At 43.1% G+C, this 26,827-nt stretch overlaps 1 protein-coding gene across 1 annotated transcript in view; it reads right to left on the bottom strand.

Moving 5' to 3' along the window:
- The window catches only part of LOC138299964 (polymeric immunoglobulin receptor-like), a 309,847-nt gene that overhangs the window by 225,227 nt on the left and 57,793 nt on the right, over nt 1-26,827 (bottom strand). Inside the window, exon 2 of the mRNA XM_069238711.1 lies at nt 21,815-22,150. Within this exon, the coding sequence (XP_069094812.1) occupies nt 21,815-22,150 (336 nt within the window). The remainder of the gene's footprint in view (nt 1-21,814; nt 22,151-26,827) is intronic.

Raw genomic sequence — 26,827 nt, 5'->3', positions numbered from 1 at the left:
CTTGCATTTGGAACATTGTTATTTTTATGAACGTAAAACTGCATGAGTTGACAGCTTTATGCAGATGGCATCTCACTGGGACAAGTCTGCTACTCACCTTGCCCTTCTAATACTGCCCCCTCATTCCTACTTAGCTCCAGCATGCAAATGCACAGCCCACTCAAATTCCAGCCCCTGGAGAGAGGTGTAACGACACGTTGACTGGAGGGTGTTTAAGGTTGGCTATTGGTCCACAAACATTTGACCAGAAAGCAAAACCAGCTGGAAATTCCCACAGAAGCTTTGTGTTCCCGAAATGGGCCTAGAAGTGCAGCCCCCCCAGCATCCTCCGATGTAGGACCAAGTAGGATGGATCATTTGACTGTGGGAGCATACATTTTAAGAATGCTTTCAGCGATCCAGACGTCAGCGGGAGGTGACTATTTATGTCTCATGTTTGACGTCCTAATGTAGAAAGCTTCACTGACATGTATTTTAAAAGTGTTCACGTTTTCACTTTGTTGGTGGTCACAATTGTGACTTCCTTACTAAGCACAAAGTTAGTGAAATATAAATGATGATAAATGTATTTTAGAGTCTAGATGAATTGCCAGTATCAAACCAAATTTTATTCTTCAAGTTTAATGTGTGATTTATGAGTTTAAACCTAATGCTAGAATGAAGTAATTGCACTTCTCTGTCACAATTAATGAAATGTACTGACTAAAGATATAATTTAAAGTAAAATGTATTGCTCATACTAACAAATTATTACTATAAATGAGTTGTAATGCTTTAATAAATTGCAATGATTAAATTGTAATGCAAACTGATTTTCATTGTGTCAGCATAACTTAGCCCTGCAGAACTCATATTTGCTGTCATGTAAAAGTGATGAATCAATTTTTCTTTCTAATGTGAATATTCTTTAGGTTTGGTTCTCATGAGACACTTTGCAAATAGTAATAGGTTCTTTTTCAATTGCACAGAGACTTTTAGTTTAGCTGGCTTGGTAAGGGACATCCAGACCTGTGGACTTAACGTGAAGTAATTTTTTTCAATTGACATACAGATTCATATGGAACTGAGAAAATCCCATGGTAAAACCTGGGCACTAACTGAACTGTGGTGAAGGAATATAAATGTTTCAAACCATTTGGACTCACACGGAAAGAGGAAATGTTCCTGTGGCAAACTTGAGAAAATGCTGGACTGTGCAACCTGAAGTTTTATTGACATTTTGATTGGATGATGCCCCTTGTGCGTGACATGATGCCATTAAAATGGTGAATCATTTTCATGTAGGAGTTTCTTAATAGGCTTGGACTTTGTGAGTTTGAGACAGTCTCCCTACAGTTCTTCAGACCCCCTGACCCCAGATTCTCTCTCTGCACCTTTTCTGATAATATGCCTTACTGAACTTTGCTGCTAATCTAGATGCTCTGCTGATGAAGACTCATTGAATGCTGTCCCTTGGTGGTACAACTCTGTCAGCTGATTGCCATGGCCCTTGATGTATAGCTTTTTCTAGGATAGAATATATCATGCTGACACTCACTCTTTTTATTTTCTAGCTAGTAGTCTATAGTCCAAGATATTTTTCTCAAATTATTTTGTCTTCTTTTTGTATTTTTGCCTGCATCTGTTTGTCCCCTCATATGCATTGTCTAATTTGGTTATCTGTAGCGATAACATATGTCCAGCCCTAAATTGCATACTCTGCTTAGTTGAACTTGACAAATGTTGATACAATCTGATCTGACACGTTTCTGTATCTGAGATAACTTCATTAATGCTATGCTTGATTCTTCTTGAATGCTTAATTGTGTTAATGCTAGCTTCTGTGACCTTTTTCACTGTTTAGGACAGCCAATGGTGATTATATATCTTTACATTTAATTTGATTTTGTTCATTTTCTTTATGGCACTAACTTTGTGGTTGTAAAGAAAAGCTTTGAACTTTGTTTCTGATTGGAGTTTTCCCTCCGTTGCCACATTGGTTATGGTGTCTAAATTGTTGGGTTTGTGGTGATGTAAGTTTGTGTATAGTTCATCACACTTTTTTTCTGGGTCAAAAGGTCTGTCGACCTCAGTGAAGCGTTCAATTCCTGTGAAGGATGAAAACATGTTAACAGTTTTGGTAGCAGAGGGACAGTTTCATCCCATTAGAGGAGGAACCATATTTTACGTTAATGTTAGGGAATTAGGATTCACAATTGTGGTAGCTAAGTAACGGGTTCATCTAATAAGAGGGGGAACCATATTTTGTTTAAGTGATAGGGAGTTCACATGTCATTGCCCAGTCCAAATTTTGCCCACCCGGTAATTTGTCCCATGGTCCGTTCCAAAGATTGATGAAGTTCCAGTGTCATGCCTAAAAGTGAAGTATTGTCTGACTATAAATAAGGTTGGGCACTTGCAAAGCTTGCTATGGAATGTTTCATCTGAGAATTTTAGACAATTTGAGGAGAGTAATGTGCGAATCAAAGCATCCTGCAAGACCCACACAATATGAAGCTCTTGCTGTTTGGAAACTTGTTGAAAGGCAGAAAGAAACAGCTAAATGTTACAGTAGAATGAAGAAAGCAGTTAAGACAGTAGCGGAAGCTAGATGGGATGCAGAACAAAAAATGTGGAGAGCAGAGATATTAGATGGAGTGAGTATGTTTCCAGCTATTACATAGGAAAGTGATGGGAGTACAAAATCCAAGACAAAAAAGAAACAGACATTGAAAGCAGAACAGACAGCAGATGAGAGTAAAAAGGCAGCCGGATATGAAAATGATTCGGAAGACAAGTTCACAAATCAGCTTCTGATGAATTGTTCTCCACCATATCATTCAGTTGAGGAAGTCATACAGAATATAGTCCCGAATATGCAAACTGCTCCAGTTACGCAGAGCCAAATTCAGATAGCTCCAAGTACACCTGCAAATTTAGTGACACAAGTGCTCATGTTTCATCCACCAATTCCAACTGTTAATACAGCACAGCCCATTACAATCCTAGTTATGAACCAGGTAATGCCAAGCTGTCATACAATTCAGATGGTGCAAACACCTAATGTGACTACACCTGTGCAGAATTTTAATCAGCATCAGACTATGCCTATGTATACTCCTGTTCAGACAATGTTAAATGTTACCCTGAGTCAAACAGGACAGACTTTTGGTACTCTTCTAACAGGTCAAAGTACTGGATTGCAAGTTCCACAGAAACAAACGGGACCTATTGGACCCAATGCATCAACAGTCCCTGTGACTATAGGTCCAATTGTTCCATTGTATGCTTCAGGCAACCCTGGAAGTAATGTCCAGGCCATGAATATTTCAGTAGTCCCAGAAACACCAGTATCTGGGGGATGTCACAAACTGGTATGCAGACATCAGTATATTAAAACAATTCAGAGTTGGAGAGAATAGCTTCTTGTGTCCCAACTTTGACCACTACATGAATTGCAGAACCTAAGCAGATGTTAACCCAGTCAGGACCAGTATTTGATGTGAGGTTTCTTCAGGGAACCCCACTTCCTCTCATGCCTACACTAGATCAGATTAGGAGTGCACATTGCAGTACCCCACAAAACATGCCCCAGAGAAATAATTTTAGTTTGCAAGGGTTTTCAGCACAGCAGTTAACTGATTGGTTAGACAATCTGAGCCCAAAAGGAATAGCAGGTGCAACAAATGGTAATGTTAGAACAGAAGAGACACCGGAGAGAGACAGAACAGTGAATGTGTATAGATTGAAATTAAATAAATGAATTGATTTTGAGAACTCTAGAGATGGAGCAATTGTGCTTCATGTGAAAAGATGTTTCACAATATGGAGGACCGGCTTATGAGAAGTTAGCAGAATTGGCCAAGAAATATGAAGTAGATTTAGAGAAATCTAAACCCATAAAAAGAAGCTACAGATTAGAGTTCAGTATCAAAGACATTCAGAATATGAGATTAACCAGAATGAATGCACATAAAGGAACTAATTACATACATACAAACATGGGGTGCATTAAATAGGTGGAAAAGAAAAGATATCAAAAGACAGCAAAGAAGAATTTGCCTCCAGCTGGAGCAAATCGAGCTGATGACAAAGTACAAATTATGCCAATGAGAGAAATTCCAGGTAGAGATTTTGTACATCTCCCGTTGAGCAGAAGTGACAAATTGTCATTCACAAATGATTACCCAAGAATGAGAGAGAAGCTAGTGGAATGGTACAAGGAGACTTTCAAAATGCCTGTGACATTGTGGTTCCAATTGATCTGTGGGTTGAGTGCAAGGGAAGTGTTGATTGGCCTGATCATGAACCGCCGAGCTATCCTTTAAGAGGTAATGAAAGGGTGTTATCAGGTAACACAGTTTCCCAAGAGATGTTGATTGGCAGATGATTGACAGAATAGCACAGGAAACAAAAGAGTTGATTCATGCATATTATGAGAGATTGTTGCAAGCATTCAAACAACACGGTGGTTCCAAACCATTGAGCCTAAAGATATGAGTAATTTTGCATTTAGATTTGTACAAAGATTGAAGCCCGATATTGGTACCATGATTCAGCAGCTTTTAATTTGCTGGCAGAACAAGCCCATTTAGGAAGTGCTACAGGTACTGTAGTGACCACATTTAATTGATGCAGAATAAGTTGAAGGAGAGATTAATGGTAATGAAATCGAAAGCTGCTCAGACAGGAAATCCGAGCCCACAGATGATGGTGTGCAGCACAGGTTAACAATGTGCCTAAGTTTAGAGTTCGAGAACGTGTTGCTCGGATAGATCAGAGTGGAAATGTGATTGATGTGCAGTCATGAAGAAAATGCAGCCATGTCATGTGTGTGGAAATTTTGGACATTGGAGATGGGAATGTCCCTATATTAATGTGAATAATTTGATGCAGAATGGTGGTGTTGCTCAGACTGTTCACAATGACCAAGTTCAAATTCAGAGAATTCAAAGACCCTGAATTCAAAATGTGATGGCTTTCACAGGTGCACAGCAGGTACGGGTTGCACAGCAAGTACAGGTTCCGCAACAAATTGATGACACAGCAACAAGTGATTGTTCCTCAGCAAAACGTGAATCAGAGAGCAAATGCAAATAATTTGGTGATAGAATTTCTGTTAATAGATCTGAGTCATGAGGAGTTTTCAGAAACTTTTAATAGTGACAGTTCTGATGATAAGGATTGTATATTATCTGCATCGTTAGAGGTAGATAAACGTGGTCCCTATGTAAATGCCAACATTATAGGACACAATGTTTCATTCCTAGTTGACACTGGAGCAACACTTTCCACAGTCAGAACCGCAGCAGTACCAAATGTGTCCTTGTCAGGAAAAAGTATTCAGGTTGTAGGAGTAGCAAATAAGCATTTACCAAATCCTGTTACAGAACATGCCCCAGTAAAAATAGGTTCATTTGAGGACTGGCACCAACTTGTGGTTTGCAATTCAAGTCCTGTTAGTCTGTTAGGTCATGATCTCCTATGTAAGCTAAATTGTTCCATAAGCTGCACACACAAAGGAATAAAAATCCAAACAAATGAGGAAAAAGATGTGCCCTGTATAACTGTAGAACATTATCGATTGTCACACTATTTCCAGTGATGAGAGTTAAAGATTTGCCAGATGAGTTACAAAAAACGGTTTTGCCAGGAGTTTGGAATTTTTCAGGAAATTATATAGGACTCATAAAAGGAGTTGAGCCAGTAAAAAACAGTGAAGCCAAACGCAGTGTATCTGAGGATACTGCCTTATAACATTACACCAGAAGTAATTGCAGGAATAACTCCCCTGATTGAAAATTTCATGGAGCAAGATATTGTAAAGGAAATCTTGGGAAGCCCATGTATTTCCCTATTTTAGGATTGCAGAAGCCTAATGGAAAATACTGCAAAGTTCAGGATCTGAGAAAAGTGAAAGAGATTGATTAAATTTGGAACCCATGTTTTTTCTAGGCCTGGGCGAAGTTCACAGAGTTCGACTCTGTGGAATTCTGTGGAGTTGATTAAAAACTCTATGGAATTCCACAGAGGTGTAGCTCCATTATCCGCAGAGCCCTGAATGTGCCCGATCTCGGAAGCACTAAGCAGGATCGGACATGCAATGTACATGGGGCAGGCCGGTGCACAAGAGGCCTGAAACGGCAGCTTTCTTTCGGTACCTATGGCCCTTGCCTGACTTCAAGCCAGGCCGTAGGCAGCAAAAGTTGTCATTTCAGTCCTTCTTTGTGCACCAATTTGCACAAGCAAAAAAAAAAAAAAAAAATAGGAGGGGAGGACTTACCTAGGTACTCATCGTCCTTCCCCCAGTTGCCTGGCTCTCTCTGTCTCTGCCTCCCTCTGCCCCCTGCTCCGCTGCTGGCAGAGGGAGGCCTGGCCCTCCCATTCCATCATCAGTGCTCACTGTGTAGCCCATATCTGGGCTGCAGTGCACACCGGGTGAGCTCCGCTCCGCTGGTGGGGCTAGCGGAGGCTTTGGCAAACTCTGCGTTCTAAGCAGAGAGCCAAAAACTCTATTAGCTCTGCCAGCGGAGTGGAGCTGCACGTCCACCCCTAGTTTTTTCATTGTGTCATACAACAAAAGGGTACAGGGAGTCAGCATCAACTTTTAATCAGATTTTGAAGAAAAAATTGGAATCCCTTAAAATGCCTTTTCATTCAGTTTTGGTGCAATAAATTGATGATTTGATGGTTGCATCAAGTACATGTGAAGCCTGTAGGAGAGATACAGTTGCCCTGTTAAATCATTTACGAGAGAATAGACATAAAGGGCCAGATGTATCAAAGTGTTTTACCCATTCTGTGTCAATGGGAAAATGCTTTGATACATATGGCCCAAACTTTCCCCAGCAAAATTGTAGTATTGTCAAAAAGAAGTGAAATATTTGCGTCACAACATAGCGAAAGGTGCGAGGAAGGTGTCCCAAGGGAGAATTTCAGTAATCATGCAGATGATCACACCAGTAACAGAGAGGTGTCAGAATGTTTTTGGGAATGGTTGGCTACTGCTGCCAGTGGATTCCAAATGTTTCCCTTTTGACCAAGCCTTTATAGAGGCTGAAACCCAAGGATTTGTTTGATCTAGTACCATTTGATGCCAGCGGCGGCTCCTCTTCTAAGACGAAGGATCATCACTCCACTGCATTCAGTAAAAGGAAAAATAAAATTATAATAACGCAATGTTATTATCATTTTATTTTTAATTTGGAGCCAGGTTAGAGTGGGGCTGGTCTGGGCTGGTCTAGGCTAGATGAGGGCTGAGGGAGGCGTGGTATGTGCACCTATAAGTGTGCATGTCTGGTTGGCTGGCCGTGGAGGAGAAAGTGCGCAGGCTCCCACTCCCTGTATGAGCACCGAAGCAGGCGGCTCACACCAATCACGTTGCTGCTGTCATGCTGGTGCCACAGAGTCATGACTGGCTGAGGAGAGTTTGGGATGTTGTGTGCTGCTGGGAAGAGGATGGAGGAAAGACAAATGTATCTCCCAAAGGAGAAGGTAAGTGTTTTTTTTTTTTTTTAAACTCCACTCCTGTTCAGTGGCAGCCACCACTGATGCATGCCTTCTCCGAGATGAGAGGAAGCCTGTGCCGAGCCCCAGCTCTGGAAATGGCTGATTACAACAAATGTTTTTCTTTGTTTTTTTGTGAAAGAAATGGTTGTGTGCTTTCTGTTTTGACACAGTTACAAGGAAATACACACAAGCCTGTAGCCTATTTTTCAGCAACAGTTGATTCTGTAGCTGCTGCATTACCTTGCTGTTTAAAAGTCGTGGCCACTGTTGGAGTCAGTATTGGACAGTGTGAAGGCATTGTCAGGGGTCATCCCCTGAATGTTTTGTGCCCCATTCTGTTGAAGTTCCTTTGCCCCCTACGAAGACCCAGTACCTGACCAATACTTGTTTAACTTGCTGTGAGCAGGTCATTTTTTGATCCCCCAATGTCCTCATTAAAAGATGTAATGTCCTGAATGTGGCAGCGCTCTTACAGATTTCTTTTGAAAATGTAAATGACCACGAATATGAGGTGGAACATAACTGTGTCGATGTGACTGACCTGCGCACCAAACCAATACCTGTCAAATGTCGCCAAATGTGCAGCACATCACAAGTCAGATGATTACCTCTTGTTAGGAAATGCCTATGCTGACCAAGTGGCACATTATTGTACTCTTCATGGCACATCCTTTAATGAATAATGGAGCGATGGAAGCAGCACCAGTAAGACAAATGAAAACTTCTTTATGACAACAGTTGATACTTGAGATGAAGTCAAAAGACGCAGGAAAAAGTGCCAGAAAAAGAACAGAGAGGCTGGAGTAGAGCAGGTTGTGTTCAGAGAGATGAGGATATTGAGGGAAAAGCAGTATTGCCCAATAGGTTATTGTCCCCGGTGGCCAGGTATTAACATGGGCAGGCCCACATAGGTAGAGATGCAATGACCTGAACTGTCAGACAAACATGGTACAACCACTGTGTCAGAATGATTGCTGAAGCAGTGTGTCACAGATGTGTGACATGTCAACAAATGAATGTAGGGAAACACACTGTGGTTGATCTGATTCACATAGGTAGATCAGGAGATCCTTTCAACAGAATGCAGCTTGATTTCATTGAAATGCATGTGTGTTATGGATTGAGATATGTTTTGGTTGTGGTGTGTGTCTTCTCACATTGGGTTGAGGCTTACCCAACTCACAAGAATGATAGCCTTACAGATGCAAAGCTGCTTTTGAGAGAATTGATACCTCAATTCAGTTTTCTGACTTCTCTGGAATCACACCGAGGAACTCATTTCAATAATGAGATCATAACATTGTTGTGTGTGGCTTGACAAATTGAGCAAAGATTTCACAGCATTTACAGGTCAGAAGCCTCAGGATTAGTCAAGCAAATGAAAGGAAATTTGAAGTCTTGTCTGTCAAAGGTGTGCGTATCTACAACGTCGAAATGCCCGGATGCGTTGCCTCTTGTCCTGATGTGCGCGCGCAGCACACCAGACAGAAAGACAGGATTGTCGACTCACAAAATCATTATGGGGCGTGCTATGAGATTGCCAGCTGTGTTACCAAATGCACTTGTGAACATTACAGATGACTTAGTGATGGATTATTGCAGAGGACTAGCTGATGTGGTTTGTTCTTTGTCTTGCCAGGTTGGAGAAGCAACTGCTCAACCATAACAAGAACTGTGCCACAACCTGAGTCCTGGAAACTGGGTTCTGGTGAAGAAACATGTAAAAAGTCATGCTTAGAGCTACATTGGAAAGGGCCATTCCAATTTGCTCTAGTTACATCTGCTGTGAAGTCTGCTGGTCTTCCGAACTGCGTGCATGCGAGCCACACACACAAAGTTCCAAGTTCTCCTGATGATACAGCGCCTGTCCCTCAAGGGTCGGTTACAGTGAAAGAAGGGATCCAGGCTAGCCAAGCTGTGAGGACTGGACAAGTGGCTATCACAGAGCATACACAGGCCCTCATTCCTACTTTGGCGGGCGGCGGTCGCCGCCGACCAAGCGGGAACCGCCAGAAGACCGTACCGCGGTCAAAAGACCGCAGCGGTCATTCTGACTTTCCCGCTGGGCTGGCGGGCGACCGCCAAAAGGCCGTCGCCCGCCCAGCGGGAAAGCACCAGCAACGAGGAAGCCGGCTCCGAATGGAGCCGGCGGAGTTGCTGGTGTGCGACGGGTGCAGTTGCACCCGTCGCGATTTTCAGTGTCTGCCAAGCAGACACTGAAAATCAATGTGGGGCCCTGTTAGGGGGCCCCTGCAGTGCCCATGCCAGTGGCATGGGCACTGCAGGGGCCCCCAGGGGCCCCACGACACCCGTTCCCGCCAGCCTGGTTCTGGCGGTGAAAACCGCCAGAACCAGGCTGGCGGGAAGGGGGTCGGAATCCCCATGGCGGCGCTGCTTGCAGCGCCGCCGTGGAGGATTCACAGGGGCAGCGGGAAACCGGTGGGAAACCGCCGGCTTCCCTTTTCTGACCGTGGCTTTACCGCCGCGGTCAGAATAGCCCCAGAAGCACCGCCAGCCTGTTGGCGGTTCTTCCTCCGTCCCCAGGGTAGGAATGACCCCCACAGTCTGGTAAATATCTGAGCACGTCAAAAGCAGCTGAAGGGGCAGAAGGTTTGAATCAGTCAGAGTCATTTGACTTTTGCTAGCTCAGAAAATTCTGAAATCCCAGTGGTGCCTGAAAAATTAATCCTGGTTGGAGACCCGGGGCTTATGAAAAGTCCAAACCCAGTGATAAATGTGCCTCCTGCTATTGCTGAAGCAAGTGAAGGATCAGATCAAAGTGACAGTGAAATTGAAGGCCGTGCAGCAGGGATATCAAAAAGAAAAAGAGCACCAGGTCGAAAATATTCCGCTCCTGAATAGCCTTAATATGCAGCTGATGATTGGAAGAAGGAGCTCATTGTCTTTTGTACTGACGATTCAAATCCAGCTGAAAATTTTGGAACTTGAATTTGCTTTATGACGGAATTTTGAAATCTCATTGCTGCTTGATGAACAGAGACATTATTTGTTGGAAGTGCTAATAAGTGATTACCAGATGGTTTATTATTAGAGACATTTGGATTTTTTAGTAGTGATTTTTGAACATTTGCAAGTAGAGAAAAATCTTGATGAACTTTCTAGAAGATCGAGAGCTTTGTAAATAAGTGCAATGACTTTTGAGAGGATATTGTTTTTATTTTTGGGCTTTTGCTTTTCTCACATAAAGAGAAGAAAATACAATGTTGATTGAGAGACGCTTTTGCTTTTTTAATTTTTATTTTATATTCAATATTTTTGGTCTGAATCTAGACAAGCCATGCAACCCAATCAAGGTAAAAAGAGTAAATGCAAGTATGTATGTGTGGGATTAGCAACAGTATTTGTGGTTGGGAGCATTTTATTGATAGTGGGATAGAGTGAAAGAGGAGATTGAGAGCACAATTACACCAATGCTAAGAGATTCTACTACAGAACGAGATCCTCTATATGAGAGACGGTTACACACTGACAGTTCAAAGGGAGATTTGACATTGCATGTATATCACAAATTGCTGTATGAGTATATTGAAACTAAGGAAGTGCGTGATTATGTTTGTATCCATATCCCTTTATCAGTTCAGGAAGGAATCACTTAGCACTGTTTGCCATTAACATATGGCATTTCGTGTAGCCTGTTACTAACACGGTTGTATGACCAGGGGTATATCCAATACTTCCATTCAAATTATGACCTAATGTTTTCTTTTGTGCCTATTAATAAGCACCTGAAAACATTGACACTGTGGGAAGTTTCTTTGAACCAACCCTGACATTTGGAACTGCATATTCCCACAAGAAAAAATTGAACCTGCATCCTTACACCAGTAGAAAAGGAGTTATTTGGACAAGTAGATGACAGAAGGAAAGCAATGAAAGCCAAGATAGAAAAAGGAGTAGTTTTAAAAGACTAGCAAAAAGACCCTGCACATGCTTCATGTAGCAGTAACCAAGGATATATAGCTTTAAATTTGCAACACACGTGGAAAGTATGTATATATAGACCTAAATTAAAGACAGACACACATTTTGTAGGTACTAGTGAATGTAGACATGCATTTTTGTTTGAGCGTTTTGACCTTTATGGTGAATGGACAAGATCCCACCATACCAGGTGTTTATTTCATTTGTGAATAAAATTTCTATTACAAACTGCCGAAAGGCTAGTATGGTACATGTTATTAGGGAGTAGTATTTCCGAAAACGTATCATGAGGACAATTTTGACAACCCAGTCTGGAAAGAGAAACTGAGTTCCAGAGACAGGAGAGGAACTAGAGCAGCGGATATTCCATCAGTTGGAGTAATCTTGCATGATATCATGATTAGAAAATTCTCAACAATAGTAGATAAGCTATCTACTGATTATGTTATTAATGGATATACAGTAGAGATGTTTGCTGTTAGATCAATGGTTTTACAAAATTGTCTTGCGTTAGACATCTTACACACAAAGGAGGGCGGAGTCTTTAAAGTTTTACATGCCCAACACTGTTGCACTTGCATCCCAGATAATAGTAAGGAGATAAGGAAGTTTATCTCTAACACCACTAACCTGAAAAATTACCTGAAAGAACTGACAGCCACCGGTGCATGTGAAGCAATAGGCAATGTTTTTTCAGTCTTTGGAAAATGGTTTGGAAACTTGGGAAAAGGAGTACTGGGAATGACCTTGAAACCAGTGTTAGATGTGGCTTTGTGTGCTTTAGTTGCACTTGGATTACACAAACTGTACAAAATGTGGAAAAAGAAAGGAGCTACAAATAGACAGGTGAGAGAAGAGATAGAAATGGAGAAGAGCAGAAACTATTATTACATTTATTATTGTAATCTCAAGAGAATGGAGAATTACAGCAAACCTTACTGGGAAAAGACATCAGTCTTTTAGTTGTCTCATTGAAATGAGAGTGTGTCCTTTTGTGACAGCGTAGATTGTCGACAAAGCAGCAACTGTTGGAGCGTAAATTTTAGTAATGTTTTTAGTGGCCAAGACGTCAGAAGGTGACTAATCATGCCTCATGTTTGACATCCTAACATAGAAAGTTGCACTGACACACATGTTAAAAGTGATTTCTTGTGGTCAGGTATATCTCTCTCAACTGATTGGTATGTCCCTTTGTAGGAAGCTGGCTCTGTATCTACTATTTCAAAGTAAGAAATAGTGTGCACAGAGTCCAAGGGTTCGTCTTAGAGGTAAGTTAGTGGCAAAAAGAGATAATTCTATTGCTCTATTTTGTGGTAGTGTGGTCGAGCAGTAGGCTTATCAGAGGGTAGCGTTAAACAGTTGTTGTACACACACAGGCAATAAATGAGGAACACACACTCAAAGACTTACTCCAGGCCAATAGGTTTTTATATAGAAAAATATATTTTCTTAGTTTATTTTAAGAACCACAGGTTCACGATTTACAAATAATACTTCAAATGAAAGGTATTTCACTTAGGTACTTTAGGAACTTTGAATAATCACAATAGCATGTACAGTTTTGGCAAAATGGCAATAAGCTATTTTAAAAGTGGACACAGTGCAAAAATCAACAGTTCCTGGGGGAGGTAAGTAAACGTTAAGTTCACAGGTAAGTAAAACACTTACAGGGTTCAAAGTTGGGTCCAAGGTAGCCCCCCATTGGGGGTTCAAGGCAACCCCAAAGTTACCACACCAGCAGCTCAGGGCTGGTCAGATGAAGAGGTCAAAGAGGTGCCCAAAACACATAGGCTTCAATGGAGAACAGGGGTGCCCCGGTTCCAGTCTGCCAGCAGGTACGTACCCGTGTCCTCGGGGGGCAGACCAGGGGGGTTTTTGTAGGGCACCGGGGGGGACACAAGCAGGCACAGAAAGTACACCCTCAGCGGCACAGGGGCGGCGGGGTGCAGAGTGCTAACAGGCGTCGGGTTTTGTATAGGAAGTAATGGGGAGACCCGGGGGTCTCTTTAATGATGCAGGCAGGCACGGGGAGTGTCTCAGGGTAGCCACCACCTGGGCTAGGCAGAGGGTCACCTGGGGGTCACTCCTGCACTGGAGTTCGGTTCCTTCAGGTCCTGGGGTCTGCGGGTGCAGTGTTGGTTCCAGGCGTTGGGTCCCTTGTTACAGGTAGTCGCAGCCAGGGGGAGCCTCTGGATTTCCTCTGCAGGTGTCGGTGTGGGGGTCAGGGGGGTCGTCTCTAGTTACTGACCGGCTCGCAGTCACCGGGGAGTCCTCCCTGAGGTGTTGGTTTTCCGCAGGTCGAGCCGGGGGCATCAGGTGCAAAGTCTCACGCTTCCGGCAGGAAACGTGAAGTTTTTAAAGTTGTTTCTTTGTTGCAAGAAAGTTGCAGATGGTTGAACAGGGCCACTGTTCACAGGAGTTTCTGGGTCCTTGGTTGCAGGGCAGTCCTCTGAGGCTTCAGAGGTCGCTGGTCCCTGTTGGATGCGTCGCTGTTGCAATTTTTTTCAACGTTTGTGAGACAGGCCGGTAGGGCTGGGGCCAAAGCAGTTGTCGTCTCCGTCTTCACTGCAGGGCTTCAGGTCAGCAGTCCTTATTCTGGTTAAGGTTGCATGAATCTAGTTTCCTAGGCTCTGGGGGCCCCTAAATACTGAATCTAGGGGTGTGTTTAGGTCTGGGAGGGAGGTAGCCAATGGCTACTGTCCTTGAGGGTGGCTACACCCTCTTTGTGCCACCTCCCTGTGGGGAGGGGGCACATCCCTAATCCTATTGGGGGAATCCTCCATCCACAAGATGGAGGATTTCTAAAAGTAAGGTCTCACCTCAGCTCAGGACACCTTAGGGGCTGTCCTGACTGGTGGGTGACTTGTTTTTCTCATTATCTCATCCAGCCTTCCCAGCAAAAGTGGGGGCAGTGGCCGGACGGGCGGGCATCTCCACTAGCTGGGATGCCCTGGGGCGCTGTAACAAAAGGAGTGAGCCTTTGAGGCTCACCGCCAGGTGTTACAGTTCCTGCAGGGGGAGGTGAGAAGCACCTCCACCCAGTACAGGCTTTGTTCCTGGCCACAGAGTGACAAAGGCACTCTCCCCATGTGGCCAGCAACATGTCTGGTGTGTGGCAGGCTGGCAGGAACTAGTCAGCCTACACTGGAAGTCGGGTATGTTTTTAGGGGGCATCTCTAAGATGCCCTCTGGGTGTATTTTACAATAAATTGCACACTGGCATCAGTGTGCATTTATTGTGCTGAGAAGTTTGATACCAAACTTCCCAGTTTTCAGTGTAGCCATTATGGTATTGTGGAGTTCATGTTTGACAAACTCCCAGACCATATACTCTTATGGCTACCCTGCACTTACAATGTCTAAGGTTTTGCTTAGACATTGTAGGGGCATAGTGCTCATGCACCTATGCCCTCACCTGTGGTATAGTGCACCCTGCCTTAGGGCTGTAAGGCCTGCTAAAGGGGTGACTTACCTATGCCACAGGCAGTGTGAGGTTGGCATGGCACTCTGAGGGGAGTGCCATGTCGACTTAGTCATTTTCTCCCCACCAGCACACACAAGCTGTGAAGCAGTGAGCATGTGCTGAGTGAGGGGTCCCTAGGGTGGCATAAGACATGCTGCAGCCCTTGGAGACCTTCCCTGGCATCAGGGCCCTTGGTACAGGGGTACCAGTTACAAGGGACTTACCTGAGTGCCAGGGTTGTGCCAATTGTGGAGACAAAGGTACAGTTTAGGGAAAGAACACTGGTGCTGGGCCCTGGTTAGCAGGGTCCCAGCACACTTTCAAGTCATAACTTAGCATCAGCAAAGGCAAAAAGTCAGGGGGTAACCATGCCAAGGAGGCATTTCCTTACACCCTTGACATCCCTTTTTAGGTCGAGCATACTAGTGTTTTGACCTGTTATAAGTATTGTGGGCTTTTAACCACGTCCACCTCACGCCCATCATTTTCACTCATTTGTGGGCTTGCCTTCCAAAAATCCCTTGATGTCATTGGTAATTGCTTTATGTTTGTCAAGCCTTGGGGTGATTATCTACCTCCTTGCAAACTGACCCTGTTACATGGGTAATTGCACAATTGCCAACATACTTCAGTGTGGGTGAACTATCTCCCCTTCATTCTCCATGGCAGCCATGGCCCTCACAGAGCTCAGCGCCAAAAGCGCCAACAACGCAAACTCCTTCTGTGGTATTGGAGCACTAGTCACATTGTTTACATTGTTAACAAATCAGAGTCATTTCCTTTGGCTCTCCCCTTCATGCTCAATATCTTTCCTCAAAAAATTTATAATTGATAAATGCTTTGCTAAAAACACAGAAATCTGTAATGGCTCTCCTGGCACAGTGGGAGAGCCGATACTCCAATATTCATTGCACCCCATAATGCTTCGCAAGCATTCTTTTTCAAAACATGTGTGCCCATAACTCAGCCTTTGGTGGTCCTAGGACAATGGGACCACAACCAAAACGTTCAGCCTGACGCACTCTTTCTGTTTGTGTCATCTCTAGGACGCCACACTAAGTTAGTAGGCACCCCAAAATAATAACCTCTCCGACCATTCAGTCCCTTTTTAAGTTTTCTCATAGTTGGAACTTTTGTTTTACAGCTGAGAGTTGTTTGTGTTCTAAGGGCCTTAGTATTGTGGTAGACCTTCTAGACCTGAAAATGTGGAAGGCACTGTGCCCTATAGGGGCTAAATTTGTGGTTGTCTTGTATTTCTTTGTGTCATTTTATATTTATGTGGTGATGCCCTTTACGGGCTAATTATATGGTTGCATGAACATGTTTTGTACAAATTATATTTTTATTGTGGTGTTCTCTAGGGGCTGTTCTGAGCATTATAGTCAACATACTACAATATTTGCTGCACTTGGTCGCCCCATGATCATCTTTGGGTCCCCATATTAGGTTAGTGGAAACACCCAAATAATAACCCCTCCCTCCATTCAGTGTCTTTTTAACCTCTCTCATGGCTGGAAATGTTGTTTTACAGCTGAGAGTAGTTTCTGTTTAAAGGGTCTTGTTTGTAATATCATTGCAGTAGGCCTGCTAGCCCAGAAAATGTATAATTCACTAGACCCTCTAGCGGCTAGGTATATGGTTACACTGCAGTACTTTCAGTCATTTTCTTTTCATGTGGTTATACCCTCTGGGGGCTAACTATATGGTAACATGGCCACGTTGCCTACACGTTGTATTTTCATTGTGGTGTCTTCTAGGGGCTTTTCTGAGCATTGCAGTCAAATGCCAAACATTTATTTATGATAAAGGTTTATATTGGGATTATACTGTATGATAATTGTATATGTTTTATTAATCTCTCCTTATTGCAATTATGACCATGATTCAGGCCAACTTGACAACCTTATTACACTATGACTGTTTGAACACTCTTGAAATGTTTGGGTGACCCTTCTAGTTCATTTCTCTCATTACACTTCTGTGGCTGTCTTGTTTTGGGGATTGTGTTCAGTCAGCAAATCTGATGGTGGAGTGATGAAAGTGGTATTTTACTGGAATTATGTAGGAAGTTGGTTCTGAATGCACTATTTCAAAGTAAGGAATAGTATGCACAGAGTCCAAGGGTTCCCCTTAGAGGTAAGATAGTGGCAAAAAGAGATAATTCTAATGCTTTATTTTGTGGTAGTGTGGTCGAGCAGTAGGCTTATCAGAGGAGCAGTGTTAAGCATTTGTTGTACATACACAGGCAATAAATGAGGAACACACACTCAGAGACAATTCCAGGCCAATAGGTTTTTGTATAGAAAAATATTTTTTCTTAGTTTATTTTAAGAACCACAGGTTCAAGATTTACAAGTAATACTTCAAATGAAAGGTATTTCATGTAGGAACTTTAGGAACTTTGAATTAGCAAAATAGCATATACAGTTTTCACATAAATGACATATAGCTATTTTAAAACTAGACACAATGCAATTTTCAACAGTTCCTGGGGAGATAAGTGTTTGTTAGTTTTTGCAGATAAGTAAACCACCTACGGGGTTCAAGTTTGGGTCCAAGGTAGCCCACCGTTGGGGGTTCAGAGCAACCCCAAAGTTACCACACCAGCAGCTCAGGGCCGGTCGGGTGCAGAGGTCAAAGTGGTGCCCAAAACGCATAGGCTTCAATAGACAAGGGGGTGCCCCGGTTCCAGTCTTCCAGCAGGTAAGTACCCGCGTCTTCGGAGGGCAGACCAGGGGGGTTTTGTAGAGCACCAGGGGGGACACAAGTCAGCACAGAAAGTACACCCTCAGCGGCACAGGGGCGGCCGGGTGCAGTGTGCAAACAAGCGTCGGGTTCACAATAGGATTCAATGGGAGACCAAGGGGTCTCTTCAGCGATGCAGGCAGGCAAGGGGGGGGCTCCTCAGGGTAGCCACCACCTGGGCAAGGGAGAGGGCCACCTGGGGGTCGCTCCTGCACTGGAGGTCGGATCCTTCAGGTCCTGGAGGCTGCGGGTGCAGTGTCTTTACCAGGCGTTGGGTCTTTGAAGCAGGCAGTCGCGGTCAGGGGGAGCCTCGGCATTCCCTCTGCAGGCGTCGCTGTGGGGGGTCAGGGGGGTCAACTCTGGCTACTCACGGTCTCGTAGTCGCCGGGGAGTCCTCCCTGTGGTGTTTGTTCTCCACAAGTCGAGCCGGGGGCGTCGGGTGCATAGTGCAAAGTCTCACGCTTCCGGCAGGAAACGTGTGTTGTTTTAAAGTTGCTTCTTTGTTGCAAAGTTGCAGTCTTTGGGGAACAGAGCCGCTATCCTCGGGAGTTCTTGGTCCTTCTAGATGTAGGGTAGTCCTCTGAGGTTTCAGAGGTTGCTGGATCCTGGGAACTCGTCGCTGGGCAGTGTCTTTAGAAGGGGGAGACAGGCCAGTAGAGCTGGGGCCAAAGCAGTTGGTGTCTCCGTCTTCTCTGCAGGTTTTTCAGTTCAGCAGTCCTCTTCTTCTTAGGTTGCAGGAATCTATCTTGCTGTGTTCTGGGAGCCCCTAAATACTAGATTTAGGGGTGTTTTTAGGTCTGGGGGGTTAGTAGCCAATGGCTACTAGCCCTGAGAGTGGCTACACCCTCTTTGTGCCTCCTCCCTGAGGGGAGGGGGGCACATTCCTATCCCTATTGGGGGAATCCTCCATCTGCAAGATGGAGGATTTCTAAAAGTCAGAGTCACCTCAGCTCAGGACACCTTAGGGGCTGTCCTGACTGGCCAGTGACTCCTCCTTGTTTTTCTCATTTTCTCTCCTGGACTTGCTGCCAAAAGTGGGGACTGTGTCCAGGGGGCGGGAATCTCCACTAGCTGGAGTGCCCTGGGCATTGTAACACAAAGCCTGAGCCTTTGAGGGTCACTGCTAGGTGTTACAGTCCCTGCAGGGGGGAGGTGTGAAGCACCTCCACCAAGAGCAGGCTTTTGTTTCTGTCCTCAGAGAGCACAAAGGCCCTCACCACATGGGGTCAGAAACTCGTCTCTCAGCAGCAGGCTGGCACAGAACAGTCAGTCCTGCACTGAACAATTGGGTAAAATACAGGGGGCATCTCTAAGATGCCCTCTGTGTGCATTTTTTAATAAATCCAACACTGGCATCAGTGTGGGTTTATTATTCTGAGAAGTTTGATACTAAACTTCCCAGTATTCAGTGTAGCCATTATGGAGCTGTGGAGTTCGTTTTTGACAGACTCCCAGACCATATACTCTTATGGCTACCCTGCACTTACAATGTCTAAGGTTTTGCTTAGAGACTGTAGGGGCATAGTGCTCATGCACCTATGCCCTCACCCGTGGTATAGTGCACCCTGCCTTAGGGCTGTAATGCCTGTTAGAGGGATGACTTACCTATGCCATAGGCAATGTGAGGTTGGCATGGCACCCTGAGGGGAATGCCATGTCGACTTAGTCATTTTCTCCCCACCAGCACACACAAGCTGGCAAGCAGTGTGTCTGTGCTGAGTGAGGGGTCCCTAGGGTGACATAAGACATGCTGCAGCCCTTAGAGACCTTCCCTGGCATCAGGGCCCTTGGTACCAGGGGTACCAGTTACAAGGGACTTACCTGGGTGCCAGGGCTGTGCCAATTGTGGAGTCAATGGTACATTTTAGGTGAAAGAACACTGGTGCTGGGGCCTGGTTAGCAGGGTCCCAGCACACTTCTCAGTCAAGTCAGCATCAGTATCAGGCAAAACGTGGGGGGTAATTGCAACAGGGAGCCATTTCCTTACAAATTAGCATGGCAGATTTAAATTGTGACTATGTATCTTTACAATATTTTGATTTTGCGCATTGTCTGTATGACACTAACTTTGTGGTTGTAAAATAAAGCTTTGAACTTTATTCCTGATTGGAGTTCCTTCCGTGGCCACATTGGTCATGGTGTCTAAATTGTTAGGGTGATGTTGATGTAAATTTGTGTATAGTTCAACACACTTCTTCTTTGGTCAAAAAGTCCATCAACCTCGGTGAAGCATTTGATTCCTACGAAGGATGAAAACGCCCTAACATGGCCCTTGTGGAGAAGGCCTGCAGCTGCATGTAATGCATCCAACAGACAAAGCCAAGAGAGATCTAAAATGGGAGAGTGAGGCAAATAAAAACGAAAACTTTGAAAAATATTGCACCGTCTCTTATTGCATAGAAAGACAGGAACCGAAAATGACCTTTGTGAGGTGTGGAGTCCATCTTTGCTTCCAAAGAGCCAGAGGTTGCTCTTTTTATTTCTGGCTCCCAAACCTGTTGCACATTATACCCCCTACCTCCCTTGTATAATTTTGCAAAATACTGAAGATCTGGCTTTTCCATTAGGCGCTTGTAAGCGTAAGTGCCAGATGCCAGTATCAGTCTTGGCATCAGGATATCCCTAGGTGACATAAGTGCTGCTCAAGTCTTCAAAACATAACATAACTATCCCTCTAACATCAGAAATCTCAAGGGACAGCTTGAAATGTTTAACTTCTTAAAAAGTGCACTTCAAGAGTAAGATCATGCAATTATTTTTTACAACTGTTTTATTAGGTTTTCAGCCCATGTGATGTAAGTCAGATACACAATAAAACACTGCAGCATTACATCCCTTGATGCCCACTCTGATGAGTAACCCAAGCATGCATAAACTTCATAAATATCAGTTCTGTACATTCAAATTCTCTGAGTAAATCATTCAATCCCACAGATCCTCCAGCGTTTCTCCGGACAGCCATGAGATTGGTATACAAATTATTTTACTATGGTGCAGTAGTCCATCCCACGTGTCCATTCAGGTAAGGGTGGTGCCTGTGCAGACCTCCAGTATTGTGCCACATCCCTTATGGGAATGAGGAAGCCAATTGTCAAGAGGGGACAGATTTATAAGGCCCTAGTGCCACCGGAGCGTCACTTTTAGTGATGCTCCAGTGGCGTTGTGCGGTGCACCACATTTACCAGTTGGTGCTAAGCTACTTTTTGTGCCTTAATGCCGCCTTGTAAATGTGGACCCTCTGGCGTAGTTTTCTGCATCAGAGGCACATGCAATGGGTGTTGCTATGGCCATTCCATTGCAACATCCATTGCTTTTGATGCTGCCACAGATTTACTAGAAGGCGTAAACCTATGGCAGCGCCACAAATTAACGCCAGCCCAGTGGTGACGTTAGCATGGCACAACGAGAAGGAATACTTTTATTTTTCCTCCTTTTTTTTGTTTTTTCCACATACAAAGAGCAAAAGGCCATGAATAGTTATTTATGTCCAGGAAGGTGTCCCTTTCTGCACATAATCGTTCACAAATGCCCATTTGACTATGTGTGCTGCATGCTGCAGCATATATAGATGTGCCAAATCGCTATTGTAGATCGTCTATGTGCAGTAAGAGACACCTACACATAAACAATCTCTCTCCTCAATGCAGACACCCTTACACTATGGTGCAAGGACGCCTGTGTTGGAGAAGACTGCTTAATTTAGCGCTGGTGCAAGGAGAAACACAAGGGTGCACTGTATTCTTATAAATACGGAGCATCCCTGTGTTTCAAAACTGGCGCAGTGCAGCGCTGCAAATTCTGCCGCAGCATTGCGTTGCACCAGTTTCTTGTAGATCTGTCCCTAGAAGTCTCGTGTGACGTCGGCCTCTCCATTCGTCCATCAGCCCCAGCAGTACCAATTTTGACTCTGTTTTACTTTGCTGCCCATCACCCTCGTGAGTGTGCTGCATATGTTGCAAGCAATTCTTTTAAGACATTTTTAAGATGTCCTTTTTGAGTGAGTTCCTGTATGCCTACATACAAGTATTTGTGTATTTGGTTTGAATGAATTTACTGCAAGACACAAGAAAGCACCAACAAACTTTGAAGAAATACTCACTCTGCAAATGGTTATTAGTAAAGATTTTAAATCGTTAATGGAAATTGGTGCATTTCTTATTTGCTCAAGAGTCATACCTTCTTTTACTTTCAGCTTCATTGATGTCATGATATCCGCATAAGGTCGTTCTATTCCACACCAATACGTTCCTGAATCTTCCAATGAAGGCTGTTGCAAAGTGATGAATAAAGTTCCAAATGCGTTGTCTTTTAAAGTTAGCAGAGTCGCGTATTTTTCTTTTATAAAACCACGTGTGTCACCTAAAACATCACATGTTCTTCGGGACTCCCCAGCACACCAGTATTTCTCTGCATATGCAAAACGATTTTTATCGTAGAAGCAACGTATTGTGGTTTCTGATCCTGCCATGACTGTTTTATCTCCATCCCACCATAGAGCTCGATTCTGTGAAGCTGTGAAAAAAAAAACATATTAGAATTTTTTACTTTTATCCATGTGCTACATCACTTACATGTCTTTGTGACTTTGTTCAATATACAATAAACAGAAAAAAGGAATTGTAAAATAAGACAGAGAACTACACATAAACTTTAGCAAAAGTCACTGGAAAATGACATCTTTCAGAGTGACTGGTCCCTTCAAAGCTGGAAGGAGCGTGTACGGAGCATGTGGTAGGATAGCCCAGAAATTACCTGGATTGACACGCCCTATAGAAACAAGATGGGATGTTCTCCAAGGTCGGTTTGACATGATTCCCTAGCCGGATCACGAGTAGCACGTTTTGTTTTCAGAGACTGGAGCTGTGTAAGGCTTAGGCAGGAGACTCAGCACAATCTATTAGGCCTAAGAAGATGCTTACCTATTTTCATCTGTATTATGTGGTAATATGAAAGGCCCAAAGGCATTGTAGGCTGCTAAAGCACTTTTTAGTTAGGGGAAATAACAAGTGATGCTGTGTGTGGCTGCTGGGCATCCTCAGATGGGTGCTGGCGCGCCCGCTGAGGTCTTCTTCCTACCTCAGGTTCAGAAACCACAGGCGCTCTGGTGAGACACTATACCTTATCCCACCACTAGAAGTCGACTAGATCTTTAGACTCATTGAGGAGTGTGGTAATCAGACTAATTCAACACAAATCAATAACATATAAACCATAAACAATTCTAGACACAATAAACAATTTAAACACTAAATCAAACTCCAAACTGAATTAAGTTTCAAAGTTTTTTTCCAATCACAAAATCAATGTCATATATATGGTGGCAAAACTAAGTTTTAGACATACATGAAAACCATAGGCTTGCCAAAATGTCTAAAATAATTGAGTCGGCTAAACCTCAATACTGTTAGACACTCCAAAAGAATAACATAAATTAGTAAAACTACAATATGCACATTAATTTCAAATTTCAAAGCAGATGATGATTACATCAGTAAATCATAAAATTCAGTTAATAACAGTCAGTTTCAGAGCTGGGCCATCCCTATCTCTAACACAAATTTGGATTTGCATGTGTGGGAACGGGCTAACACATGCGTGCATACAAAAGAAAAAGACAAAAATAATTTGGGAAAATAATCTAGCTAGGGTAACTCACTATAAACATATGCAGCCGTAATTATCTAAGCTGTAAAGGAAACAGGAAACCAAATTTAGTTCTACCTCTCCTCATGAGACAGCAGACAGGAAAGTTTAATCAAGCAGAGGGTTCACCTTCTCGCGACATCAGTAGACAGCAGCATCAGGACAGTACAGAACACAGGCTGCACATAGGATAAGTCAGGAGCTCAGAATTAAGTTGGGCAAATTAGAACTAAACAGCATAAGAAATGGGTAATTAGAACTAACGGAAACTCATAACATAAAGACTAAATATGGCAGAAGTTTTGGAGAGGAATAGGAGTTGATAGCATGAACACCCAAGAAGAGCTCTCAGGCTTCTGCAGACAGCATCAGACTCAAAGCAGGAGTAGACTGACTAAACTTTCAAAAGTCTTTCACTAATCAGAAATGTCCATGAGTTTTTCAATTGGTCTTCAAGGTAGGCACATCTTACAAAATTCAGCATCCAATTGTAACTGCTGACACCATCAAGCTTGCAGCTATTCTGGATTTTCCCACAGAAAGCACATGGTCATCTAAATGAATTCATACAGTTCTGCACAAAATACTACATTTTCTAGTTGATTGTTACTTCTGGATCCTTTCTTGCAGGTCACAGCATGAGCTGAACAATTCTCACATGAAATTAATAAGGCTTCCTGTCTTGTTCGACAGCCAGAACAAATATTGTTACATAGTTAACACTGAAACACGTTCTCGGTCTTCAGTATAATAGGACACTCAACATCACATCAGCAACCTAGGAAATTAATTGAGGTCAGAAGGAACAGAATAAACAAGTAATTTTCCTCTACTGCTGCAAGAAGGACTCTTTAAGTCTAGTCTAGCTAAGAAAACGTAAATGCACATTAATACCATTAATACACATAAACCCTACTGCACACCTTATGATTTGAATCAAATAAGCAAGGCAAAATTATTTAATTGCAAAGATTATTTACAACATATTAGAACAATTTAATACATGCATTTTTTTATGCACACATGTAACTCACGTTAACAAATTTCTTTTAACTCAGACTAAGGGGCTCATTATGAACACGGCGGGAAACCCCGCCGTGTTCATTCTGGCGGTCTTTCCATAGACTGCCAGCCCCCGTGAGACCCAGCCCAGAGTTTCCGCCAGCAGACCCAGCAGAATGCAGGGCCGGGACATTGCAGACGGCTCCATGGAGCCATGGTCAATGCCGCAGTGCGGCGGGTGCCTCAGCACCCGTCGTGCATATCACAGCTCGGAAATCTGGCAGTGAACTGCACAACGGGGCACTGCACGGGGGCCCCTGCACTGCCCATGCTAAGTGCATGGGCAGTGCAGGTGCCCCCAGAGGGGCCCCAGAGTACCCCTTTTGCCAGCCTTTCCCTGGTGGGGGAACCCACCAGGGAAAGGCTGGGGGAAACAGTGTTCATTATCCGGAGGGGAGCTCTGCTTGCAGTGCTGCCCTGTCGGATAATGTAATCCGCCATCCTCAGATTGCCTCTCGGAGGTAGCCTGGTGGTGGCGGAGTGGCGCCACAGGCGGCCCTCCCTGTGTTTATTATATGGCACTTCAGACTGCCATGCCGGTGGCGTCCTTTTCTGCCGCCACCGGCATGGTTGTCTGAACCACCGGGTTCATAATGAGCCCCTAAGTATGATTATTTCATGTTCAATAAATATTCATAATATGCTTCATTTCCACTGTTTTTCTTAAAAATAATACTTTCAAAGTTAATTCTTATCAGTAATTCACTCAAATATAAGTGCACAATCCCTTCATGTTAAAATGTGATGTAGATACAAATGGAGGCCACATTGTGCACGATATTTCAAATGTGCACATTTTACATTTCCATGTTAATTTCTCTGTTAGGCTTTTGAAAAAAGTTTGTGTGTGACCATGTGATAATCTTTATACCACTAATGTATTAGTAAAATGTTATCTCTGTCAGTCCTTCCTCTGACAGTAATGTATGCCTCACAAAAAAGTTCTCATTTACAATGAGACAAATTTTAATCTTGTAGTCTGATAACGCATAGTTCTAGGTCTGTGATAATTGTGAATTCTCTCCATGATCTAGTAATATCTGTTTCTCATTCTCCATTTCCATATCTTCCCGCCTCTGTTAATTCAGTACTCTTTGTCTTTTCCAGGAATTGTAAGCCTTGTAAAATCCAAGTGCACAAATTATGCACACTGTCTCAATCAATAAAGGTTTTAGGATCATTCTCACAAATTAATTTCCCAGACTTCCAACCCAAAATCCTACTTTTGAGAATCCTTCACCTATTGTCTCCAAAACATTGATCTGTTTTAGGTCATTCAAGTCATTTTTCAGACTCATCAGGTTAGAAAGATACCTCCTTACCGCCTTCCTGGTATCTGGTTTGTATGTGCAGTAGTGCTGTATCTTTCAAACTTGACAGACTCCGCCTTCTTTTGTTACAAGAATGTCTAACGCAAGGCGGTTCTGCAAAACCATTGATCTTACCGCAACCATTTCCATATACATTAGGAGCATTGTACCTGAAAAATCAGTTGACATCTTATCTACAATCGTTGATAACTTCCTGATCTTTATGTCATTCAAGATCACAACTACTGGTGGAATAAAAGCTCCAAAAATATCTCCAGTTACCTCTGAACTACTCTCTCCACTTTTAAATCTCATTTAAGTATCTCAACCCCTGCTGGATTGTCAATGTTGCCTACCTGATAGATTTTCAGAATAAACACTCCTAAATAGCATGTGCCATACCAACCTTTCAGTAACTTATAATAAGCATTATTTTCACAGATGTAATATACACCAGGCACAGATGGGGTCTTGTCCATTTAGCAGAAAATCAGATACATTCTTAAACAAAAACACATGTCTGCATTCACTTGTTCCTTAAAACTCATTGCCAGTTTTTGATTGCTGGCTATATAAACATAGTTTTCCTATATGTTGCTAATTTAAGACTAAGGGTCCTTGTGTATCAGGTGTGTTTTGAACTGATTTATTTCTAGAAAATATATCCTTATCTATCTTGTCTTTCATTGCTTTTCTTCTGTCGCCAACTTGATTAATAAACTCTTATTCTACCTTTGTGAGAAGACATGTTAAATTATTCCTGTGTGCATATGCTGTGCCAAAAGGCAAAAGTTAATGTAGGTTCAAAGAACCCACCTACTATATCTATGTGCTTAACCTTTGCAATGCTGCTCAAATGCTGATTAATGAGAACAAAGGAGAAAACTAAATCAATGTTAGAATATAAATACTGAATGTTCTTTTGATTGTACAGACATGTTAATAATAAGCTACAACTAATGCCATAAGTCAATGGCAAACTGTGATAGGTGATCTCTTCTTGTACTGACAAAGGAATTTGTGTACACACATAACAATCATACACATTCATTGTGTCTACATATTCATACAGTAAGCTATAATAAACATTGGAAGATAAATCTCCCTTTGTGGCATTTAAGTGAAGTAATCCCTCATCCTTATAAAGCTAATCCTGCATAGATGTTGTCATTCT

Source organism: Pleurodeles waltl, chromosome 6 (assembly GCF_031143425.1).
Source record: "Pleurodeles waltl isolate 20211129_DDA chromosome 6, aPleWal1.hap1.20221129, whole genome shotgun sequence".
NCBI classification, from domain to species: domain Eukaryota; kingdom Metazoa; phylum Chordata; class Amphibia; order Caudata; family Salamandridae; genus Pleurodeles; species Pleurodeles waltl.
This window is presented reverse-complemented; position numbering and strand designations above follow the sequence as displayed.